Source organism: Engystomops pustulosus, chromosome 8 (assembly GCF_040894005.1).
Source record: "Engystomops pustulosus chromosome 8, aEngPut4.maternal, whole genome shotgun sequence".
In the NCBI taxonomy this organism is placed as follows: domain Eukaryota; kingdom Metazoa; phylum Chordata; class Amphibia; order Anura; family Leptodactylidae; genus Engystomops; species Engystomops pustulosus.
Genome location: NC_092418.1, coordinates 33,172,216 through 33,192,818, shown reverse-complemented (window position 1 = coordinate 33,192,818; position 20,603 = coordinate 33,172,216). Strand labels below are relative to the sequence as shown.

General features: G+C 43.9%; 1 protein-coding gene across 1 annotated transcript in view; it reads left to right on the top strand.

Annotated features, from left to right (window-relative positions):
- The window catches only part of LOC140076136 (uncharacterized), a 156,571-nt gene that overhangs the window by 98,958 nt on the left and 37,010 nt on the right, over window positions 1-20,603 (top strand). The window contains exon 35 of the mRNA XM_072122643.1: window positions 7,878-7,934. Coding sequence (XP_071978744.1) covers window positions 7,878-7,934 — 57 coding nt within the window. The remainder of the gene's footprint in view (window positions 1-7,877; window positions 7,935-20,603) is intronic.

The following is a 20,603-nucleotide window of genomic DNA, read 5'->3' as shown; positions in this document are numbered from 1 at the left end:
CTCATTTCGCTTACATATTTATATGGATTTGGAAATTTATCATCAGCCACCACAACAACGGGTAAGTACGATTACGTGTAACAAACATATCCTTCCAGCACCTCATTATCTAATGATTGTTTGCTGTCAGAAAATAAGTTGTTAAACGTTTTTTTTATAAAAATAAATAATTTGATTTTGTGGTGCTACTTTCATAATCTCTCTGAGGCTCCTGGTAGCTGTGATGCAGTCATATGTTGCTGATGGTGAAGGAGCCCCCATAGACATATGTAGCAGCATCTTAATGGTTATGGCCACACTTACTCTCTTTCTGAATGCGGCAACTCACTGTCACCTTGGACGTACAGTTACATCATTTTTGGAGTTAAGGGTTAAATAGAGCTCAAAATGGAATTGGGGAGAGATGGGGAGGAGAGGGAGAGAGTTTCTTCCACTTTTTCTTCTACTTTTTTTGGGTGGGGGGTCAGTATGATGGAGAGAGGGGAAAATGGTTAAGAAAGAGGGAACAGAAGGGGAAAAAAATTAGCACTTTTTTTGGTTTCTGTGACAGTTGGATTTTAAAAATGTTGGGTTGTCATAAGAACCAGTATTAACAATAAGTCTTCATTGGAGACACCTTTGATAACTTATAGTTGTTTATTGTAGTCTAGGGCTAAAGTACAATAAATTACCAACATCTAGAGGTCCGTTTGTAACTAGGGGTCGTAAGTTGGGTGTTCTTAAGTAGGAGACCGCCTGTAGTTTATCCTGCTTTTGCACTAATCCCAGGAGGACTGGGACTGGGTCTCCCTCTGTTAGACACAGCTGGAGGCTCTAGGAGAAGCGGTTTATTAGTGCTTCTGCCTTCTCATTTCTTCACTGCATAGCGCTAAAGTAGAGCCATTCCGTGAACGCATGAGCCGGCTCTGAAAGAGTTAAGCAGAGCTGCTGGATCTACTCAGACACAGCTCTGCACCTGACATTTTCTTATAGAGATTTGCTCTCCAGTTACAGTGTAACTTGTATGGAAAGAAAGAAAGAAAGAAAGAAAAATGTCCCCCAGGGTTTTTTATATTTTATAAAATATATAAATATATAAATATTTAGAAATATACATGAATATTTTCCAATTTTCCAATTAAATGAGCAAAAAACCCCTCCTACAAATTATATGTATATCAAAATACATATAGACTATACATATATATATATATATATATATACTTTATATCAAAACAACTGTCACACATTCGAGAATTAATTTATAACAATCATTTAGAGTTCATTTGAAAATTTACAAAATATATACTATACATTACAAAAAATGAAACCCCCATCACCAAAAAAATACCCCCCAAAAAATGTGAAAAAAAATTTTAACACTTGTTAAAATAATCAATCTTAATCCGATACGCACGAAAATTTGTAAACATTTTTGGCCTTGTCATTAAGGAGTTAATTACATTACCTGTGTTTAATATCATATAAAGCAGGGGTCCCCAAACTTTTTACATAGGGGGCCGTTCATGGTCCCTCTCAGACTGTTGGAGAGCCGGACTAAAGTTTAAAAATAAATAGCGGTACATGTGACCGCAACCGTAATACACTGGGACCCCCCTCAATTAATATACTGCACCCCCTTGTGAACTATTTTATATATTGGCCCAATGAATTAATTAATTGGGTCAATTAATTCTTAAATATACGGGGACCCCTCTCCATGAATTATTTTCTATGCTGCTCCCCCCATTAATTATTTCCTATGCTGCTACCCTCGTTAATTATTTCCTATGCTGCTCCCCTCAATTATTTCTTATGCTGCCCCTCCATCATTAATTATTTCCCAAACTGCCCCTCCATCATTAATTATTTCCTATGCTGCCCCCCACCATTAATTATTTCCCATACTGCCCCTCCATCATTAATTATTTCCTATGCTGCCCCTCCACCATTAATTATTTCCCATACTGCCCCCCACCAGTAATTATTTCCTATGCTGCCCCTACACCAATAATTATTTCCCATTCTGCCCCCCCACCAGTATATATTTCCTATGCTGCCCCTCCACCATTAATTATTTCCCATACTGCCCCTCCATCATTAATTATTTCCTATGCTGCCCCTCCACCATTAATTATTTCCCATACTGCCCCCCACCAGTAATTATTTCCTATGCTGCCCCTACACCAATAATTATTTCCCATTCTGCCCCCCCACCAGTATATATTTCCTATGCTGCCCCTCCACCATTAATTATTTCCCATACTGCCCCCCCACCAGTAATTATTTCCTATTCTGCCCCTACACCAATAATTATTTCCCATTCTGCTCCCCCACCAGTATATATTTCCTATGCTGCCCCTCCACCATTAATTATTTCCCATACTGCCCCTCCATCATTAATTATTTCCTATGCTGCCCCTCCACCATTAATTATTTCCCATACTGCCCCCCACCAGTAATTATTTCCTATGCTGCCCCTACACCAATAATTATTTCCCATTCTGCCCCCCCACCAGTATATATTTCCTATGCTGCCCCTCCATCATTAATTATTTCCTATGCTGCCCCTCCACCATTAATTATTTCCCATACTGCCCCCCACCAGTAATTATTTCCTATTCTGCCCCTACACCAATAATTATTTCCCATTCTGCTCCCCCACCAGTATATATTTCCTATGCTGCCCCTCCACCATTAATTATTTCCCATACTGCCCCTCCATCATTAATTATTTCCTATGCTGCCCCTCCACCATTAATTATTTCCCATACTGCCCCCCACCAGTAATTATTTCCTATGCTGCCCCTACACCAATAATTATTTCCCATTCTGCCCCCCCACCAGTATATATTTCCTATGCTGCCCCTCCATCATTAATTATTTCCTATGCTGCCCCTCCACCATTAATTATTTCCCATACTGCCCCCCACCAGTAATTATTTCCTATGCTGCCCCTACACCAATAATTATTTCCCATTCTGCCCCCCCACCAGTATATATTTCCTATGCTGCCCCTCCACCATTAATTATTTCCCATACTGCCCCCCCACCAGTAATTATTTCCTATTCTGCCCCTACACCAATAATTATTTCCCATTCTGCTCCCCCACCAGTATATATTTCCTATGCTGCCCCTCCACCATTAATTATTTCCCATACTGCCCCTCCATCATTAATTATTTCCTATGCTGCCCCTCCACCATTAATTATTTCCCATACTGCCCCCCACCAGTAATTATTTCCTATGCTGCCCCTACACCAATAATTATTTCCCATTCTGCCCCCCCACCAGTATATATTTCCTATGCTGCCCCTCCACCATTAATTATTTCCCATACTGCCCCCCCACCAGTAATTATTTCCTATTCTGCCCCTACACCAATAATTATTTCCCATTCTGCCCCCCCACCAGTATATATTTCCTATGCTGCCCCTCCACCATTAATTATTTCCCATACTGCCCCCCCACCAGTAATTATTTCCTATTCTGCCCCTACACCAATAATTATTTCCCATACTGCCCCCCACCAGTAATTATTTCCTATGCTGCCCCTACACCAATAATTATTTCCCATTCTGCCCCCCCACCAGTATATATTTCCTATGCTGCCCCTCCACCATTAATTATTTCCCATACTGCCCCCCACCAGTAATTATTTCCTATGCTGTACCTCCATCATTAATTATTTCCCATACTGCCCCCCACCAGTAATTATTTCCTATGCTGCCCCTACACCAATAATTATTTCCCATTCTGCCCCCCCACCAGTATATATTTCCTATGCTGCCCCTCCACCATTAATTATTTCCCATACTGCCCCCCCACCAGTAATTATTTCCTATGCTGCCCCTCCACCATTAATTATTTCCCATACTGCCCCCCCACCAGTAATTATTTCCTATGCTGTACCTCCATCATTATTTTTTTTCCCATACTGCCCCTCCATCATTAATTATTGTCCATACTGCCACTCCATCATTAATTATTGTCCATACTGCCCCTCCATCATTTATTGTCCATACTGCCCCTCCATGATTTATTGTCCATACTGCCCCTCCATCATTTATTGTCCATACTGCCCCTCCATCATTTATTGTCCATACTGCCCCTCCATCATTTATTGTCCATACTGCCCCTCCATCATTTATTGTCCATACTGCCCCTCCATCATTAATTATTGTCCATACTGCTCCTCCATGATTTATTGTCCATACTGCCCCTCCATCATTTATTGTCCATACTGTCCCTCCATCATTTATTGTCCATACTGCCCCTCCATCATTTATTGTCCATACTGTCCCTCCATCATTTATTGTCTATACTGCCCCTCCATCATTTATTGTCTATACTGCCCCTCCATCATTAATCCTTCTATATAGTACCCTGCTGCTGGTTAAAAAAAATTAAAACCATACTCACCTCTGGCAGCGGCTCCCGCGTCTTCTTTCTTCGGACTGCTGTCGGTCAGGAAGGGGTGCGCGGCCGCGTGATGACATCATCACGAGGACGCACAGCCAGGTAGAAGGAGCAATGTGCGCCGGGGTTGTCTTCCGGCCACATCGCTCCACCTGTAATAATAGTGCTCGAGCGGACACATCGGCTGCATCGAGCACTATACTGTGACGGGCAGGAGCTTCCTGTCCGGACGGACGGAGTCTCCTGCCCGACTGCCGCGACCTGCACTCCTCAGCAGGAGCTGCTGGCGCTTCATGGGGCGGGGGCCGGATGAAAACGGTCCGCGGGCCGCATGTGGCCGTAGTTTGGGGACCACTGATATAAAGGCACCAGAATGTCTGGTACATAATGGGCATGTAGGGCACTATTCATACTATTCTGAACCGGTGGCATGACACAATAGTGACACATGACACAACACTAGAAACACCAGACAAACATTTCAAACATGAAATACATCCCCATATATTCAAGGCAACCATCCAACTTCAGTCTTATCAGGAAACTGCATAAAACTAGGTGTAATAAACACCACATAGTGCAGCCCAGTAATAGGAGTATTTAGATGTTAATCTATATACTCAATGGGACACATTTACCATATTTTTCGGACTATAAGGCTCACAAAAAATCCTTTTTTGTACTTACAGATAGCAGCTGCCTTGAGCTGTGCACAGGTCTGCCACCTGCTGGTCATTCATCCCTATAATCCGGTGCGCCTTATATATGAACCTAGATGTTTTAGCAGGCATTTAAAGATGGTGCGCCTTATACTCCGGTGTGCCTTATATATGAACCTAGATGTTTTAGCAGGCATTTAAAGATGGTGTGCCTTATACTCCGGTGTGCCTTATACTCCAAAAAATATGGGTACTAAGAACAGTGCAGTCTGTACTATGTGCAGTTAGTTACCTGTGTAGTGTGCAGGGGGCGGCAGATTCAGGATTTCTGGTGCTCATTCTCCATGAATCTGACGCTCCCTGCACTGCCCCCAACAGAGTGCACCACTTTTTTTCGGTGAGACACAAATGTGTCTCAGACACTTAGTACATGTACAGGCAGTTAAAGACTGGAAAGCTTCTATGTTTACTACTAGTGGAGAGAAATCTGTCCATGGTCACACAGGAGCACGGCTCATTATATCACACAGCTCTGATTATTCTCTGTGACACTAAGGAGCCGTGCACCTGTGTGACATTATAGAGTAATCAGAGCTGTGTGACACTAAGGAGCCGTGCACCTGTGTGACCATGGTCAGATATCTATCCACTGGAAGCAAACAAAGAAGCTTCCTATAGCAGGACAGCAAGCAGAGATCTAAAAAACTGTAAGGAATTGATACAGAAAGTATATTGGAAAATTGTATAACTTTTTATCAAAAAAGGAATGACATTAATTTGCTGTAAAGGGAGCACCCCTTTAAGTCCGACAGAAAATTGTTTCTTTAACCTTAGTAAATATAGGCCAATATGTGAGACCAGTGCTTGTATCTTTAAAACAGTGCAGGCACTCATGGCTTACCACGCTACATGTCATATTGAGGAAATACCAAATATGTATAGGGTTTTTTATGTTTTATGAAATCTTGACATTAACCCTTTGCTACTGATGGACTATTTCCATTTTACGTTTCTGTTTTTCACTTTTCAACTTCAAAAATCTATACATTTGTATTTTTTCTTGTACAGATCTATATGAGGCTTCTTTTCTGCATAACAAATTGTACTTCCTAGTTCAGTATTTCATATTCCATGCAGTGTACTGGGAAGCTGGAAAAGAAATTCCAAACGCAGTGAAAACGCATTTGTGCCATATTCTTTTGGGCTTCATTTTTACGTCTTGCGCACCCCAAATGACCTCCTCCATATTCTTTGGGTTCGGCACGATCATGAGGGATTTCAAATATATAAAGGTGTATTGGGTTTCAAAGGATTTCAAAAAATGTAAACCTTTTGTATAAAAATATATTTCATGGGCAAAACCGAACATGTTTATGTCTGTTTCTATTTATTTATGTTCAAGGGAAACAGCGGTGAATTAAATTTTAATTTTTTTTCAAAATGATTTATATTATTTTTTTTACCATTTTTCTAGATCCATCGGGGGCAAAACTACTGTATTGCAGCACAGTGTAAAATCAGTGAATATGTATAAGAGCCTGTCAATGCCTTGGTATGGGTCCCAGCTGTCCATTTGGCATTACAGATCAAAGATGACATTGCCCAAGCTGAACCGTCAGTTAAAGGGATTTTCCCATGAAGGATAGGGCCTAACTTGCTGATCAGTGAGGGCCGCAGTGCTGAGACCCCATGCAGATCGCGATAACGAGGTCGCTCCGTCAGATTAATGGAGCATATGGCCGTGCATGACCGCTCTGCTTCATTAATCTCTATGGAGCTGACGGAGATCATGGAGCGCTGTGCTCGGCAATTTCCGTTAGCTCCTTAGAGATTAATGGAGCAGAACGGTCATGCGGGGCGGTCTACTACATTAATTTGACAGAGTGACAGGGGGTCTGAGGGACCCCTCATTTTCCCTATCTGAAGGGGTCTCAGCACTAAGACCCCCACTGACCAGCAAGTTAGGCCCTATCCCGTGGATAATGTTCTCTTTACCAAAAAAATAAGACATTGAGAATGCCCCTCACATGTGACGTGACATCTATAAAATCTAATGAGTCGGAAAAGTAGGGGACATGGTGACTTGGTATCTCAAGCTGAAACATGAAATGTAAGGAAACCTATAGAGGGCACAAAGTCACCTGTCATTTAGGAATCTGAACATATTTGTTTTGTGCAAATCGTCCCGTGAATTTCTTAGTTTAAGTTTTTTTACATTCTTAACATATAGAAGTAAAAGAACATTCTCAAGGCTTAGAGCAAGTTTTTCCACATATTTGCTACTTCCCAGTAACTCTTACTGATGAAGCCAAGTGTAAAGGGAAAACATCACCACCTGATGATAAAGCATTAAAATACATTTTCTCGAAAACCCCTTCAAGGCCCCTTTCACACAAACTGACATTTTCGGCTGTGTGCTACCCGTACCCTACTGTTTCAGTAGGGGTAACATACAGCAACATTCATTTCAATGGGCAAAACCTCTATCCATATGAATGGATGTATTGCCCATCAGGTAATTCTGCCGTAACACGTATCTACGTATCAGTTCACTAAGCCTTGTGATGGTAGAAAAGGTCGATGTACAGTACAGTAAATGTTCCCATGGTTTGATTTTGTTTTTTAGCAATGTTTTTGACCCACAAACCCCATTAAAAATGAGTATTTTGTCTTAGCATTTTATGTGGATTTCAGCAAAAAATAAAATATCAAAAGTGTGAACAAACCCTAGGACATTTCTGAATTCTCAATTATCCTCAAATACTATTGAGGATTTGACTGTTATGGTCATAATATTTATTTTATTATTTTATTTTTAGATTATAATGGAGGAGAGATGACAAGCGCTCCTATTCAGCCAAACTGCATTGATGGAGGTAAGTTGGCGACAAGGTGTCATAAGGTAAATCTGTAGAGTGTCAGCTAATATGTGTCCACGCATTCCCTCATTTATAAGAAATAACCTTCTAGACTTAAAATTTTATAAAATGTGTCTGTGCTGCAGGTACCGGACTGGCCCAACATATTTAAAAATATGTTCTACAATATATTGTATGGTCTATTCTACTATTATCCAATCATATATCAATATCTTGGTCGCACTCCTTATGTTGGCGGGTGCCAAGGATAGGGATCTGATCCAACTGGTTGTTTGCTCAGGTGATTTTTTTATTGCGGCATAAATGATTGCACATGGTGTGTACATGCTGTAAGTTTAATCACATGATTATACACTCAGCGGCCACTTTATTAGGTACACCATGCTAGTAACGGGTTGGACCCCCTTTTGCCTTCAGAACTGCCTCAATTCTTCGTGGCATAGATTCAACAAGGTGCTGGAAGCTCCTCAGAGATTTTGGTCCATATTGACATGATGGCATCACACAGTTGCCGCAGATTTCTCGGCTGCACATCCATGATGCGAATCTCCCGTTCCACCACATCCCAAAGATGCTCTATTGGATTGAGATCTGGTGACTGTGGAGGACATTTGAGTACAGTGAACTCATTGTCATGTTCATAAACCAGTCTGAGATGATTCCAGCTTTATGACATGGCGCATTATCCTGCTGAAAGTAGCCATCAGATGTTACAGGGTACATTGTGGTCATAAAGGGATGGACATGGTCAGCAATAATTTCGATGAGCTTGTGCAAATTGTAACCTCAGTTTCCTGTTCTTAGCTGAAAGGAGTGGCACCCGGTGTGGTCTTCTGCTGCTGTAGCCCATCTACCTCAAAGTTCGACGTACTGTGCGTTCAGAGATGCTTTTCTGCCTACCTTGGTTGTAACGGGTGGCGATTTGAGTCACTGCTGCCTTTCTATCAGCTCGAACCAGTCTGCCCATTCTCCTCTGACCTCTGGCATCAACAAGGCATTTCCGCCCACAGAACTGGCGCTCACTGGATGTTTTTTCTTTTTCGGACCATTCTCTGTAAACCCTAGAGATGGTTGTGCGTGAAAATCCCAGTAGATCAGCAGTTTCTGAAATACTCAGACCAGTCCTTCTGGCACCAACAACCATGCCACGTTCAAAGGCACTCAAATCACCTTCTTTCCCCATACTGATGCTCGGTTTGAACTGCAGGAGATTGTCTTGACCATGTCTACATGCCTAAATGCACTGAGTTGCCGCCATGTGATTGGCTGATTAGAAATTAAGTGTTAATGAGCAGTTGGACAGGTGTACCTAATAAAGTGGCGGGTGAGTGTATATACTATATTTGTGTGTATATGCTATATGTATAAGTGTAGAAATGTTTATGTGTGTATAAAGCTATATAAATGTGCGTATGAGTAAATAAATGTGTGATTGCATAAATGTGTCAGTGTAAAGGTATGTATACATTTTTTGAGGGGAAAGGGTAGGGCCCCATTCAGAGGTCTTCTATGAGTACAAGCCTCTCCTAGTTACACCCCTGTTAAAAGGGATGTCCAATGATAAGAAAAAAATTGTGTGTGTGGGGGGGGGCATAAAATATCAAAAAGTAACTTATACTCTGTTACTGGTCAGGACAGCACTGCCAGACTCTGTATACGAACAGAGACCAATGGTGATGGACAAGAGAACAGGAGCACAAAAGGAGGTGAGTATAAGTGGTTTATTGTTTATTAAAGGGAACCTGTCATCAGCAATTGACCAATTAAACACGTACCAGAATATTGTCACGTAACGTAACACCTTCTAGTTTTTGTTTCTTTCATGTCCCAGTGTGGTGGCATCATCCAGAAAATCAACTTTGAGTTGAGATGTAAATTGGTTTTATTAAGTCAAAGAGGAGGAGAATTCAACACTGAAGTCAAGTTGGGGAGCTCTGAACCCCTCCTCCTGTGGGATTAAAATCATGCATCAGACTTCAGGAGATCTGGTTAGTGATCTGTTTGATGCAGGAACATCAATTACAGCTAAAAAGGTTTTCTGAGGAGGAGAGAGCTTGACTTCAGTGTCTAAATCTCTGACTCCTTTACTCTATACAACCAATTTACATCTCACTTTATATTAGATTTTCTGTTTGAGACCACCACACTTGGTCATGAAAGAAACATGATCTGTAGGCATTCAGCTGCTTGGCAACATGATGGTAGTGGTTTACTAGGTCAATTTCCACTGACAGGCTCCCTTAAAGCCCCCTCAGACATAACTTTTAGCCCCCTCAGAAATCTATTTTATTTGTCATTGAACAACCCCTTTAATTAATTTCCATTGCAACTGTCTCCTGTAGCTTTTGTTCTGAATTGCAAACAGTTAAAGGGGTTTAATTTACTTCATTTGCCAATTCATTTCTTCAATTGGATGTTATTTTAAAAAATGTTCCTGTGTGAAGATAATTTCTCATAAATGTAGCCATGTTGTCCTTTAGAAATGAGATAGCTTCCTTGGATACGACCACCTCACACTATGGCAGCAGTGGCCAGACATGTACTATTGAGCTCTGTCTGACCACCTGGATTCAGCAATTGTTACCACAGGACGGCTGTAGGACCTGCAGTAACTCCCGGACATTACGTATACAAAAACCTTTTGTTTCTTTGTGCAATCCCTCCATCAGAGGTGGCCGTATCCAACAACACAGTCTTGTTTCTAAGGGACAACTTTACTACATTTATGAGACATTATCTTCACAAAGGTAATATTTTTTAAATAAAATCTAATTGAAGAAATGTATATAAATGGCAGATTAATGAAATTGAATGTTAATGCCCAGGTGAGAGAATACCCCTTTAAGTTAGCTGAGATGGACAGATGTCAGCCCTGTTTTCTATGTCTGGAAACTGATCCAATCATCTTCCGAACTCGGACAGCGCATATAAAACTTGCCAGGCATTTCCTCCTTACTTGCTAGAAATCTTTTTTGGAGCTAGCTGGGGTTTATTTTAAAGTCTGTATTTTGGATTCCCTGACCCTTTGCCTCCTTTCTGGCTATCTGCTTTACCTATTTATTCTGTACTGTATTGTCCTCTTGGTTTTTACCTTATCTGTTGACTACTAGAGATGAGCGAGCACTAAAATGCTCGGGTACTCGTTATTCGAGACGAACTTTTCCCGATGCTCGAGTGCTCGTCTCGAATAACAAGCCCCATTGAAGTCAATGGGAGACTCGAGCATTTTTCAAGGGGACCAAGGCTCTGCACAGGGAAGCTTGGCCAAACACCTGGGAACCTCAGAAAAGGATGGAAACACCACGGAAATGGACAGGAAACAGCAGGGGCAGCATGCATGGATGCCTCTGAGGCTGCTTAATCGCACCATTATGCCAAAACTATGGGCAACAGCATGGCCATGACAGAGTGACAGAATGAGGCTAGATAGCATCTAAAACATCCAATAATTGACCCTGACACTATAGGGGACGGCATGCTGAGGCAGCGGCAGCAGGCTAGAGAGTGTCATGGCGACATACCCTAAATGGACTCAGGCTTCAAACCAATGGGTGGCAGAGAGGAACCAAAGGAGGTGAGCAAGAAGCGCTCAAATAATATCGGTACATGATAAAAGTTTGCCAGTATATTTTGTGGATTACACAGCAGGGTTGCGACAAAGTTAACATGGAAGCCATGAAAACAACCCAAAATTCTGCCTGACACAGCTCGTTTGATAAGGGGACCATGTATGGAGGCAGTGAACTAGTAGTAGATTAAAGGTGCTGCAGTTAAAACTATGTTAGTTGGATCTTGGCATGGAGCTGGCGCTCCGCTGCCAGGCGAGCTTTCGCCAATCCAAGCCCCTGTCTCTAGGCTACTCCCCAAACAGCACTTCTAAGAACCTTTTGTATAAGATCAAGTGTAGTAGCGTTCTTATAAGTTTCGGATATGGCGGGTTAGAGGAATGTAAACAGATGCGCAAGAAGCGCTGAAATAATATCGGTTAATCATAAAAGTTTGCCAGTATATTTTGTGGATAACACAGCAGGGTGGCGACAAAGTTAACAACTTTGATGTGGAATGCCCTGTAATAGCTCTTGGGCGGTGTGCCTTTTATCGCCTAGGCTCAGCAGTTTGAGCACCGCCTGCTGTCGCTTAGCGACGGCACTGCTGCTGTGCCTAGAGCTACCGACTGATGGCGCCATGCCCACGGATGGTAATTCGGAGGAGGAGGAGGTGGAGGAGGGGTGGGAGGAGGAGGAGGTATAGTAGGCCTTTGAGACCTGGACCGAGGTAGGCCCCGCAATCCTCGGCGTCTGCAGTATATGACCAGCCCCAGGGTCAGACTCGGTCCCAGCCTCCACCAAGTTAAGTGTAGTAGCATTCTTATAAGTTTGGGATATGGCGGGTGAGGGGAATGTAAACAGATGCGCAAGAAGCGCTGAAATAATATCGGTTAATCATAAAAGTTTGCCAGTATATTTTGTGGATAACACAGCAGGGTGGCGACAAAGTTAACAACTTTGATGTGGAATCCATGAAAACAACCCAAATTTCTGCCTGACACACCTCGTTTGATGAGGGGACGATGTATGGAGGCAGCTATATGGACGACTTTTGGAGGTAGCAATGGAGACAACGTGTGGAGGCTGCTATGGAGACAATTTAATTTGGATAGTGCCTGTATGTGGCAGTCCAAAAAAGTTTTCAAACCAGAGGAGCAGGTAGGTGGCCCTCCAGAAAAATGGAATAGATTGAGTGCCTGTATGTGGCAGTCCAAAAAAGTTTTCAAACCAGAGGAGCAGGTAGATGGCCCTCCAGAAAAATGAAATAGATTGAGTGCCTGTATGTGGCAGTCCAAAAAAGTTTTCAAACCAGAGGAGCAGGTAGGTGGCCCTCCAGAAAAATGGAATAGATTGAGTGCCTGTATGTGGCAGTCCAAAAAAGTTTTCAAACCAGAGGAGCAGGTAGGTGGCCCTCCAGAAAAATGAAATAGATTGAGTGCCTGTATGTTGCAGTCCAAAAAAGTTTTCAAACCAGAGGAGCAGGTAGGTGGCCCTCCAGAAAAATGGAATAGATTGAGTGCCTGTATGTGGTAGTCCAAAAAAGTTTTCAAACCAGAGGAGCAGGTAGGTGGCCCTCCAGAAAAATGAAATAGATTGAGTGCCTGTATGTGGCAGTCCAAAAAAGTTTTCAAACCAGAGGAGCAGGTAGGTGGCCCTCCAGAAAAATGGAATAGATTGAGTGCCTGTATGTGGCAGTCCAAAAAAGTTTTCAAACCAGAGGAGCAGGTAGGTGGCCCTCCAGAAAAATGAAATAGATTGAGTGCCTGTATGTGGCAGTCCAAAAAAGTTTTCAAACCAGAGGAGCAGGTAGGTGGCCCTCCAGAAAAATGAAATAGATTGAGTGCCTGTATGTGGCAGTCCAAAAAAGTTTTCAAACCAGAGGAGCAGGTAGGTGGCCCTACAGAAAAATTGAATAGATTGAGTGCCAGTATGTGGCACTCCCAAAAATTGTTTAAAACAGAGGACCGGGTAGGTGGCCCTCCAGAAAAATTAAATGCATAAAGTACTATAGCTAGAGCCAGTGGGCCCTGTCAAAAAATAGCCAGTTTCCTCTGCTTTACTGTACAAAGAGGAGGAGAAGGAGGAAAATGAGGAGGAGGAGGAGTGCATAAATTATTCAGGTTGAGCTTCCTTCACCTGGTGGAGATTGGAAATTATGAGAAATCCAGGCTTTATTCATCTTAATAAGCGTCAGCCTGTCAGCGCTGTCAGTCGACAGGCGTGTACGCTTATCGGTGATGATGCCACCAGCTGCACTGAAAACCCGCTCGGACAAGACGCTAGCGGCAGGGCAGGCAAGAACCTCCAAGGCGTACAGCGCCAGTTCGTGCCACATGTCCAGCTTTGAAACCCAGTAGTTGTAGGGAGCTGTGTGATCATTTAGGACGATGGTATGGTCAGCTACGTACTCCCTCACCATCTTTCTGTAAAGATCAGCCCTACTCTGCCGAGACTGGGGACAGGTGACAGTGTCTTGCTGGGGTGACATAAAGCTGGCAAAAGCCTTGTAAAGCGTACCCTTGCCAGTGCTGGACAAGCTGCCTGCTTGCCTACTCTCCCTCGCTACTTGTCCCGCAGAACTACGCGCTCTGCCGCTAGCGTTGTCAGAAGGGAAATACTGTTTCAGCTTGTGCACCAGGGCCTGCTGGTATTCATGCATTCTCACACTCCTTTCCTCTCCAGGGATGAGAGTGGAAAGATTTTGCTTGTACCGTGGGTCCAGGAGAGTGAATACCCAGTAATCGGAGCTGGAATAAATTCTTTGAATGCGAGGGTCACGGGATAGGCAGCCTAGCATGAAATCTGCCATATGCGCCAGAGTCCCAACGCGCAAGAATTCACTCCCCTCACTGGCCTGACTGCCCATTTCCTCCTCCTCCAACTCCTCCAACTCCTCTTCATCTGCCCATACACGCTGAACAGTGAAGGTCTGAGCAATGCTCCCCTCTTGTGTCTCGCCAACATTCTCCTCCTCTTCCTCCTCATCCTCCTCCACCTCCTCCGATATGCGCTGAGAAACAGACCTGAGGGTGCTTTGGCTATCAACAAGGGAATCTTCTTCCCCCGTCTCTTGTGACGAGCGCAAAGCTTCCGACTTCATGCTGATCAGAGAGTTTTTCAACAGGCCAAGCAGCGGGATGGTGAGGCTGATGATGGCGGCATCGCCACTGACCATCTGTGTTGACTCCTCAAAGTTACTCAGCACCTGACAGATATCAGACATCCACGTCCACTCCTCATTGTAGACTTGAGGAAGCTGACTGACCTGACTACCAGTTCTGGTGGAAGTTGACATCTGGCAGTCTACAATCGCTCTGCGCTGCTGGTAAACTCTGGATAACATGGTCAGTGTTGAATTCCACCTCGTGGGCACGTCGCACAACAGTCGGTGAGCGGGCAGTTGGAGGCGGCGCTGCGCTGCCCTGAGAGTGGCAGCATCTGTGCTGGACTTCCTGAAATGCGCACAGATGCGGCGCACCTTCGTGAGCCAATCTGACAGATTGGGGTATGTCTTGAGGAAACGCTGAACTATCAGATTTAACACATGGGCCAGGCATGGCACATGTGTCAGTCTGCCGAGTTGCAGAGCCGCCACCAGGTTACGGCCGTTGTCACACACAACCATGCCTGGCTTCAGGTTCAGCGGTGCCAGCCACAGATCAGTCTGCGCCGTGATGCCCTGTAATAGTTCTTGGGCGGTGTGCTTTTTATCGCCTAGGCTCAGCAGTTTGAGCACCGCCTGCTGTCGCTTAGCGACGGCACTGCTGCTGTGCCTAGAGCTAGTGACTGATGGCGCCATGCCCACGGATGGTAGTTCGGAGGAGGAGGTGGAGGAGGGGTAGGAGGAGGAGGAGGCATAGTAGGCCTTTGAGACCTGGACCGAGGTAGGCCCCGCAATCCTCGGCGTCGGCAGCATATGACCAGCCCCAGGGTCAGACTCGGTCCCAGCCTCCACCAAGTTAACCCAGTGTGCCGTCAGCGATATATAGTGGCCCTGCCCGGCAGCACTCGTCCACGTGTCCGTGGTCAGGTGGACCTTGTCAGAAACGGCGTTGGTCAGGGCACGGATGATGTTGTCTGACACGTGCTGGTGCAGGGCTGGGACGGCACATCGGGAAAAGTAGTGGCGGCTGGGGACCGAATATCGAGGGGCGGCCGCCGCCATGAGGTTGCGAAAGGCCTCGGTCTCTACTAGCCTATAGGGCAGCATCTCCAGGCTAAGCAATCTGGAGATGTGGACATTAAGGGCTTGGGCGTGCGGGTGGGTTGCACTATATTTTCTTTTCCTCTCCAGCGTCTGGGGTATGGAGAGCTGAACGCTGGTGGATGCTGTGGAGGATCGTGGAGGCGACGATGGGGTTTTTGTGCCAGGGTCCTGGGCAGGGGGCTGACTATCAGCTGACACAGGGGAAGGAGCAGTGGTGTGCACGGCCGGAGGTGAACGGGCTTGGTGCCACTGATTCGGGTGTTTAGCATTCATATGCCTGCGCATACTGGTGGTAGTTAAGCTAGTAGTGGTGGAACCCCTGCTGATCCTGGTTTGGCAAAGGTTGCACACCACAGTCCGTCGGTCATCCGGTGTTTCCTTAAAGAACCTCCAGACTTCTGAAAATCTAGCCCTCGCCGCGGGAGCCCTCGCCACGGGAGCTTCACTACGTGACACATTTGGCGCTGATGCACCTGCTCTGGCCCTGCCTCTCCGTCTGGCCCCACCACTGCCTCTTCCAACCTGTTCTGCTATAGGACTCTCCTCCGTCTCAGAAGCACTGTGTTCACCCGGCCTCTCAACCCAGCTTGGGTCTGTCACCTCATCATCCTCCGATCCCTCAGTCTGCTCCCCCCTCGGACTTCCTGCCCTGACAACAACTTCACCACTGTCTGACAACCGTGTCTCCTCATCGTCGGACACCTCTTTACACACTTCTTCCACTACGTCAAGAAGGTCATCATCACCCACAGACTGCGACTGGTGGAAAACCTGGGCATCGGAAAATTGCTCAGCAGCAACCGGACAAGTGGTTTGTGACTGTGGGAAGGGTCCAGAAAACAGTTCCTCAGAGTATGCCGGTTCAAATGCCAAATTTTCCTGGGAGGGGGCAGACTGGGGGGGAGGAGGCTGAGGTGCAGGAGCTGGAGGAGTGCCGATTTCGGTGACATGGGTGGACTGCGTGGAAGACTGACTGGTGGACAAATTGCTCGAAGCATTGTCGGCAATCCACGACATCACCTGTTCGCACTGTTCTGGCCTCAACAGTGCTCTACCACGAGTCCCAGTAACTTCAGACATGATGAACCTAGGGAGTGTAGCTCTGCGGCGTTCCCCTGCTCCCTCATCAGCAGGTGGTGTCTCACCCCACCCAGGACCACGGCCTCTGACCCCTGCAGTAGATGGACGCCCACGTCCCCGCCCTCGTCCTCGTCCTCTACCCCTAGCCCTCGGGTTAAACATTTTGAAAATGAAAGTTATATAACTTTAATTTTTTTTTTAACTTTTTTTTGTGTTTTTTTGTGTTTTTTAGTTTTTTTTTGTGTTTTTTAGTTTTTAAAACCAAACAATGCTATCCTATTGCTATGGCTATTTTCTAGCCAAGTATGAAAGCACACTGATGAGATGACGCTGAGTTATGAAAAAATGAACGTAAAATAAAAAGGAAATGACAGACTGTGCCTAATTGAAATCCAACCCCTAATAAATTTTCCCACTTCGGTCTTTGCGATGGATATGTGCATCACTAAGCGCTAAACACAGCGGTCGCAAGTCTCACTCCAAATTCCTCACAATTGGCTAGTATATGCACTGCAGCAAGGACAGCCACCAGCAGATCAACCAGAAATAAAATATATATAACGCTATTGTAGGCGTAAGTAAGCCGTTTGGATTCTCCTTTGGCTATTTTCTAGCCAAGTATGAAAGCACACTGATGAGATGACGCTGAGTTATGAAAAAATAAACGTAAAATAAAAAGGAAATGACAGACTGTGCCTAATTGAAATCCAACCCCTAATAAATTTTCCCACTTTGGTGTTTGAGGTGGATATGTGTGTCGCTAAGAGCTAAACACAACGGTAGCAAGTCCCCCTGCAAATTCCTCACAATATGGTACTAGCTGCACTACTAGTGCCAGCAAGCCCAGCCACAAGCAAAAAAAAAAAAAAATGTATAACGTTAATGTAGCCCTAAGAAGGGCTGTTGGGTTCTTGTTGAATCACTCCTGCCTAACACTATTCTAATAGAACAGCCTAACGCTTTCCCTGACCAGCAGCAGCTCTCTCCCTAGCGGCATCCAGACACAGAATGATCCGAGCAGCGCAGGCAGGGGCTAGTCTATTCCAGGGTCACCTGATCTGGCCAGCCAACCACTGCTATCGACGTGTAAGGGTACCACGTCATGCTGGGTGGAGTGCAGAGTCTCCTGGCTTGTGATTGGCTCTGTTTCTGGCCGCCAAAAAGCAAAACGGCGGGAGCTGCCATTTTCTCGAGCGGGCGAAGTATTCGTCCGAGCAACGAGCAGTTTCGAGTACGCTAAGGCTCGAACGAGCATCAAGCTCGGACGAGTATGTTCGCTCATCTCTATTGACTACTCTTCTACGTTTGTATTGTCCAGTCTTTGTTTCCACTTTGACAAAGCAATCATCTATTGATTAGGTAGGAACAGCTGAGAAGAGTGTTTTGCTTCCTTGTCCTTTTAATAATAATAATAATCTTTATTTAAATAGCGCAATCAGGTTGCCTAGTGCTTTACAGATTGCTGGGAACAAATACAAATAAAATAACACATTACAGAGTAACAACAGTCATATGAGACAATAAGATTGAGGGCCCTGCTCACAAGGGCTTACAGTCTATGTGGATGAGGGGGTGACAAAAAAGGTATAAGAGCTTGTATAATGGTCCAACCAATTTTTTTTATAAGGGAATGGAATAAAAATAATTTAATAAAAATAAATAAATAAATGCTACTGCTTGAACCAGCCATCAGCCGCCATCTTTTATACAAAGTCCATAAGACTGCAGAGAAGCATTTTCCGGATAACAGACAAGGGGAGTAGCCGAAATTAGGTTAATAAAGAGTTAAAGTTTCATGCAGTTAGCGGGTGTGATAGGCCTGTCTAAATAAATGGTTTTTTAAAGCATGTTTGAGGGTTGGGTATTAGTCTGATAGAACGGGGTAGCGCATTCCAGAGAAATGGTGCAGCTCTGGAGAAGTCCTGGAGACGTGCGTGGGAAGTTCGAATTAAGGTAGAGATTAATCTAATGTTACTGGCAGATCGAAGAGCACAGGTTGGACGATAGACTAAGATGAGAGAGGGGAGGTTAGGGGTGCAGCGTTATGAAGAGCTTTGTGGATGAGGGTTATTAATTTGAACTGTATTCGGAAGGAGACAGGCCTTTTCTGTCCTTCCAGTCCATACGTTCCATTCAAGCATTGGAATGCTAGGAAATTATACAGATTGGAATACGATGGAAAAACTAATATTGAGGGATATGACCTTAAGAATACATTTTCTTGTCAGTTTCTATTTTTAAATGATTTCTATATTTTAAAAAATCAAAAAATATTAAAATTACAATGACAAGCATAATCTATTCATGTATGATCATGTCTTTTTTTTTGTGATACATGTTTTCTTTTTCATGTCCGGGCAGGAGCAAGTTTTGGGGTTTTTTTTTAGACTTTTTGTTGCAAATATCTCAAATCCACAAGGACACAAACCATGTTAGGGGATTATATACTGGACTGGTCACTACTGAAATTTTTGATTTGAGGCCATGGCCTGCATTTTAATTACAGTAGCCAGACCCCACTTTTACATTTTACCATGCATTTGGTTGTTAGAAAGTGTTTCCCTTCATCGTTGGAAGTGTAAGCAGTTGTGTTATCATTTTCACAGCTGCTTACACATCTAGCAATGAAGAAAAAATGCTTTCTAACCAGCCAAATTCATGGTTACATGTAAAACATATCTGTTTCTGCAATACATTTAAAAAGGCATCTCAAACGCCACGTGTGACTCCACCCTTAGAAGTAACCAATACATTTCAATAAAATGTAAATGCAAAAATGTATAAATTAAAAAATGTAAACAGCGCAACCTTTTTCCAGCAGGTTCACGTGCTAAATTTTAAACATTTAAAGCATGTTAAAACAGATTCCATGAAAAAAAACAACTTCCTCTGCACCTGCCCTGGACCAGGTGTGGATTTGTGCCTAAAAAGACGCAGAAATAGGGAAAAAAAGATACATACAGGTAGTCCCCGGGTTACGCACAAGATAGGGTTCTTAGGTTTGTTCTTAAGTTGAATTTGTATGTAAGTCGAAACTGTATATTTTATAATTGTAGTTCTAGCCAATATTTTTTTTTTGCCCCAGTGACAATTGGAGTTTCAAAATTTTTTGCTGTAATGGGACCGAGAATTATCAATAAAGCTTCATTACAGACACCTTACAGCTGATCATTGCAGTCTGGGACTATAGTAACATCCAGAGAGCTTCACCAGAGGTCACAGTGGGCAGAGGGGTCCGTCTTTAACTATGGGTCGTCTGTAAGTCCAGTGTCCTTAAGAACGGGACCGGCTGTAATTGAAAAGTTGCATGGGATAACTGGAAAATGCAGATTCATCAGTTTACTTGAGAAACAACAGCAAAAGTCACTGTAAAAAGTAAAAAAAAAAAAACAAGCAAAAATAAAGATAAATCCCTATTATCTCCTTGGTTGAAGCCTATTACAAGGTACAACTAATGTGCTTATTACCATCCGGTAGAGCCAATATGATCCTTAAAGGGGTTGTCCCATTTCAGCAAATTAATGTTATTGTTTGCATTATAAAAAGTTACACAACTTTCCAATATACTTTCTGTATCAATTTCTCACGGTTTTCTAGATCTCTGCTTGCTGTCATTCTATAGAAAGCTTCTATCTCTACTTCCAGTGGACAAAAATCTGACCATGATCAAACAGGTGCACTGCTCATTATAAGGCCCACATCTGATTACTCTCTGTGACATAACGAGTGGTGCACCTGTGTGACCATGGTCAGAATTCTGTCTACTGGAAGTAGGCGCAGAAGCTTTCTATAAAATGACAGCAAGCAGAGATCTAAAAAAAAGGTGAGGAA